Raw genomic sequence first — 5,724 nt, 5'->3', positions numbered from 1 at the left:
TGGGTGCTGACGAGTTGATGGGTGCAGCACAGCAACATGGCACAAGTATACATATGTAACAAACCTGCACGTTATGCACGTGTACCCTAGAACTTAAAAGTATAATAATAATAAAAAATAAATAAATAAATAAATAAAAAAGTTAACTGTAAAACAGCCTCAGGCAGGTCCTTCAGGAGGTATTCCAGAAGGAGGCACTGTTGTCATAGGAGATGACAGCTCCATGCGTATTACTGCCCCAAAGACCTTCCAGTGGGATGAGATGTGGAGGTGGAAGACAGTGATATTGATGAGCTTGACTCTGTATAGGCCTAGGCCAATGTGTGTGTCTGTGTTTTAGTTTTTAACAAAAAGCTTAAAAAGTAAAAAAAAAGAAAAAAAAAAAAAATTAAAGGTGGAAAACAGCTTACAGAATAAGGATATAAATGGAAATTTTTTTGTCTAGCTAATTTATTATTAAAGAACTATTTTATTTTATTTTATTTTATTTTATTGAGAAAGAGTCTCGCTGTCGCCCAGGCTGGAGTGCAGTGGCGTGATCTTGGCTTATTACAATCTCTGCCTCCCAGGTTCAAGCGATTCTCCTGCCTTAGCCTACTAAGTAGCTGGGACTACAGGCGCATACCACTATGCTCGGCTAATTTTTGTATTTCTAGTAGAGATGGGTTTCACCATGCTGACCAGGCTGGTCTCACATTCCTGACCTCAAGGGATCCACCTACCTCAGACCTCCCAAATGACTGGGATTATAGGCATGAGCCACTGTGCCCGGCTGAACAAAAATGTTTCAATTAATTTAATGTAGCCTAAGCGTACAGTGTTTATAAACTATATAGTAGTATACAGGGCTAGGCCTTCACATTCACTCACCACTCACTGACTCACCCCAAGCCAACTTCTAGTCTTGCAAATCCCAATCATGTTAAGTGCCGTATAGCGGTATACTGTCTTTCATACCATGTTTTTACTGTACCTTTTTAATGTTTAGATATGTTCAGATGCACCAATACTTACCATTGTGTTACAACTGCCTAGAGTATTCAGTAACATGCTGTCCATGTTTGTAGTCTAGGGGTAATAGGCTACACTGTATAGCCTACATGTATAGTAGGCTGTAACATCTAGGTCTGTGTAAGTACTATGACATTCGCAAAACAACATTGCCTGAAGATGCATTTCTCAGAACTCATCCCCATCATTAAGCAACACATGACTGTATATGTATCCTTCATGCCTTTTCCCGAATGTCACTGAGACAGAATCTGCATCCAGTTATGACAGCTTTAACATGGTGAATAAATTTTTATTTATTTATTTATTTATTTTTGAGACAGGGTCTCACTCTGTCACCCAGGCTGCAGTAGAGTGGCGTGACTTCAGCTCATGGCAACCTCTGCCTCTTGGGCTCAAGCAATCCTCCCACCTCAGCCTCCTAAGTAGCTGGGACTACAGGTGCCTGCCACCATGCTTGGCTAGTTTTTTAGTTTTTTTCTAGAGGTGGGATCTCACTATATTGTCCAGGCTGGTCTCGAACTCCTGGGCTCAAGCGATCCTCCCACCTCAGCTTTCCAAAGTACTGAAATTACAGGCATGAGCCACCATACCCAGCCTGAATAAAATTAATGTAGGAGTTCTACATTATGAGCCAATTGAATATAGATAGTCACCTTGTCAACATCAACACATTCTTCATCTTCTTCCTTCCTTGTACTAAATTTGCTGCCATAAATCCTTCCAGAATCTGGGCTAAGTTGCCCTGGACTGGCTTACTCCAAGGCCTTCAAAATGGCACTTGATGCTTTTACAGACTGCCAGGCAACACGCAAATGGCTCTCAAACCAACATGTCTGGCCACAGCCATTCCTTTGAGTTTCAGACCTACTATTTGCTAACCACCTGACCAACTCTGAAAAAGACTTCGTTTGCTGAACTTGGTTAGCTCCAAGTCTCATTATATTACAAAATCACATAAGCTCAGCACATAGCCACATTTGCTCCTCAAATTCATTTTGCCTTTACACTTAACAATGGGTCAGTTTTAAAGGCACTATCTGACCTTTTACCAAAGGAAGTTTGGCATCCTTAATTTAGAATAGCTTTAACACTTCTGCTAACTCTGCTATTTATATACCCTAAAAGCCTTAACTCTCTACTGCCATTAAAGTTCAGTTTCCTCATTGAAAATATTCCATTAAGAATTCTATCTGGCAAAGCTGTGGTGAAGATTAGAAGTGCTGTGCAGCACAGTACCTGGCATATAGTACCTCCACAAACACTGGCCATCGTTAATTGTCACTTCAGGCCAAGATACATGTATGCTCCTCTGGCATGCGGCTTCTGAATGAGCTAAGGACACTTAAAACCTTACTATTCCCCCCACAAACTACAAGGCCACACCACAGATGAAGGGCCTGTGTGACACACAGTAAAGCCTGCCTAGGGTAGAAGCCAACACTAGCATCTAGCTACAATCTATTGTTGCTAAGCGTTTTATGGAAGTCATTTCATTTAATCTTCACTATTCTGTGAATTCAATGTTAGTTATTTCCACTTTATAGATGAGGAAAATGGAGGCTTAGAAAAATTTTAAAACTTGCCCTAACTGGAGAGCCAGAAAGTAGCAGAACTAGAGTAGCTATAAGCCTGCAATCTTTTAAGGTTGACTACCTTCCATTTATTTTTTAACTGACAGATAAAATTGTATGTATTTATCAATGTATAACATGTTTTGAAGTGTATATACATTGTGGAAGGGTTAAATCTAATTAATATATGCATTACCTCACATAGTTACCATTTTTATAGTAAGAACACTTAACAGTCACTCTCTTAGCATTCTTCAAGAATATAGTATATGGGCCAGACACGGTGGCTCACACCTGTAATCCCAGAACTTTGGGAGGCTGAGGCAGGTGGATCATTTGAGGCCACGAGTTTGAGACCACCCTGGCTAACATGGTAAAACCCCATTTCTACTAAAAAGACAACAAAAAAAAAAAATTAGCTGGGCATGGTGGTGCACACAGCATGTAGTCCCAGCTACTCTGGAGTCTGAGGCATAAGAATCACTTGAACCCAGGAAGTAGAGGTTGCAGTGAGCTGAGATCATGCCATTGCACTCCAGCCTGGGCAACAAAGTAAGACTCTGTCTCCAAAAAAAAAGAATATATGGTCACTGACTATAGTCTCCATGTTGTCCAACAGACCTCTAGAACTTATTCCTCCAAAATGAATTTTGTATCCTTTGACCATCATCTCCCCAAACCCCCTCCCAACCACCCCAGACCCTGGTGACTGCCATTCAACTCTATATTTCTATGAGAGCAACATTTTCAGATTCCACACATGAGTGAGATCATGTATTACTGGAGTTTCTGGGCCTGGCTTTATTTCACTTAACATCCTCCAGGTTCATCCATGCTGATGCAAATGACAGGATGTCCTTCTTTATGGCTGAAGAGCATTTTATTATGTATATATACCACATTTTCTTTATTTACTCATCAGCTAATGGACACTTAGGTTAATTCCATATCCCAGCTACTGTGAACAGTGCTGCAATAAACATGGGAGTGCAGATATCTCTTCAACATACTGATTTCATTTCTAAGTCAGCATTCCTAATAGCTACACTACCCTGTGTCACACCAGGGCTGGCTGTTGAGACTTTCCATTACCTACCTTGACCTGACCACCCTCTTCCACATTATTAAGAGGCTCCCAGCTGCTAGTCTTTGCTGCTAATGCCTCTTGTTCCGTGCTTCCCCTCCCATTCACCGACTTGCAAGTTTTGTTTTGTTTTTTCACATTGTCAGGGATAGCTGTAAAAACTAGTCTCAATGTGTATACCCCCTTTTTTCCTCATCGGTAAAACAAATTTTACCTTTGGTGCTACACAATTTTTTACTCCTCCTGGTTTAAGTCCCATTTCAAATAACAGAGGTTTATCTCTACAGGCTGGCTGATCTACGCAAAAATGAAGTGTTACTACTGAATAGCTTTTATGCCAACAGTGATTTTTAATGAATTAAGTGAATTCAATCAATTCATTTGCAGATATAGATAAAAGGCTTTAATGCTGCTTTCCTTGAGTAACTTGTTAGTTGTTGATTATATTAAGTTAAGCTTTCCCATCTAAGCTTAGACATTAAGCCAACCCTTTACCTCTTCAAATTCACTTCAGGGCTCCATCCACACTACCTGTGGGATGTTTCCCAGCATACCCCTTGCTTGATAGACTTGCCTTAACTCATACCTTTCCTAACACTCATCAGGGTCACTTTAGTTGTTCCCATCTATCTAATTAGTTCACAAAGAACTAACCTGCATCTTCTAAAAACTTCTAAAACGCTTGTTACTAGAATAAAAAAAAAGTAGGTTAACAAAATACAAATAGAGCAAAATGAAATAAATTATTAGAGCAAGAATTCCTTAAAATTCAGAATTAAATACAAACAAGTTTATCATCAACAGAGTATTTATGAAAAAAGTTTCATCTCTGGGTCTCTTGGGCTTTAATGCAAGTAAAATAATTTAAAAAGTAAATCAATTCTACCAAACGTGTATCATACTGGCCTCTGTGAATCATCTGTTTGAATTAGCCACAGCTCCAGTAACAGGTGTACTTAATTCAGATTCTCCCAAAGGAACCTAATATCCACCAACCAGCCAGAATTACAAAGAAATCAAAATTAATCAATAAAATGAGCAGTTAATGATAAATAAAAGTAACTTACCTACTTCAGTGAGCTGATGTCTTTCTAATGTTAAATTCTTTGGATCCTTAATAAAATGAAAGGGTTGTATTTTTATTCCTTCAATTTGAGGGAATAATAAAGCAAAACCAGATTCTCCAATTTCTATTTCCTGAGGTCGATTGCTACCTGATCCCATTGGAGTCACTAGAGAAAAAGTTAAACAGTTTCATCAATACATTCAGTAAAAACTAGATAACCACAGTCTAGGTCACTAAGATAATCATCAAGCTAACAAGCCACTATCTGAGTAAAAGTTTTTCAGCTTTGACAGTTTTAGGGTGTAGTGTCATGTTTGCAATTTAACTTTCAAATGGTTCAGAAAGAAATTTTGTATAAGCAAAGTGAGAAAACACAAATGTTGCAAAATTTTTTCAACTGCTAAACTAGATAAAGGGTATATGGGTATTTATCATGCTATTCTATTATTCTTTCAACTTTTCCATACTTTTCAAAATAAAAAGTTGGGGGAGTAGTAAATACACTTTCACAGCAATTCCAATTTTTAAAAGTTTACCCTAAAAATATTTGACAATTATATAAAGTATATATATACCCAAGTATTTTATCACATAATTTCAAATAGGAAATAAACAGAAAAAACCTGAATGTCCCACACTGGTATTGAGATTAAAAGTTACACTGGTATCATAGAATATAGCCATTAAAATGATGACAAATGTATATTTATAGACATAGAAATATGTTTGTAATATGCTCTGAATTTTACAGGTAGATATTACAGATTGAACTGTGTCATCCCCCTCCCTACTGCCTACCCCAAATTCATGTTGAAGCCCTAACCCCCCATGTGACTATATTTGGAGATAAGGCCTTTAAAGAGATAGTTAAGATTAAATGAGGTAGGCCAGGTGCGGTGGCTCAAGCCTGTAATCCCAGCACTTTGGGAGGCCGAGACGGGCGGATCACGAGGTCAGGAGATCGAGACCATCCTGGCTAACACGGTGAA

The 5,724-nt window shown here is 38.6% G+C and overlaps 1 protein-coding gene across 2 annotated transcripts in view; it reads right to left on the bottom strand.

Annotated features, from left to right (window-relative positions):
- The window catches only part of FBXO22 (F-box protein 22), a 30,295-nt gene that overhangs the window by 11,654 nt on the left and 12,917 nt on the right, over positions 1–5,724 (bottom strand). The window contains exon 5 of one of the 2 annotated variants that reach the window (XM_011982663.1): positions 4,737–4,901. The exons of the other annotated variant lie outside the window; for it this stretch is intronic. Coding sequence (XP_011838053.1) covers positions 4,737–4,901 — 165 coding nt within the window. The remainder of the gene's footprint in view (positions 1–4,736; positions 4,902–5,724) is intronic. 2 annotated transcript variants of the gene reach the window in all.

Source organism: Mandrillus leucophaeus, unplaced genomic scaffold, assembly GCF_000951045.1.
Source record: "Mandrillus leucophaeus isolate KB7577 unplaced genomic scaffold, Mleu.le_1.0 Scaffold241, whole genome shotgun sequence".
Taxonomy (NCBI): domain Eukaryota; kingdom Metazoa; phylum Chordata; class Mammalia; order Primates; family Cercopithecidae; genus Mandrillus; species Mandrillus leucophaeus.
This window is presented reverse-complemented; position numbering and strand designations above follow the sequence as displayed.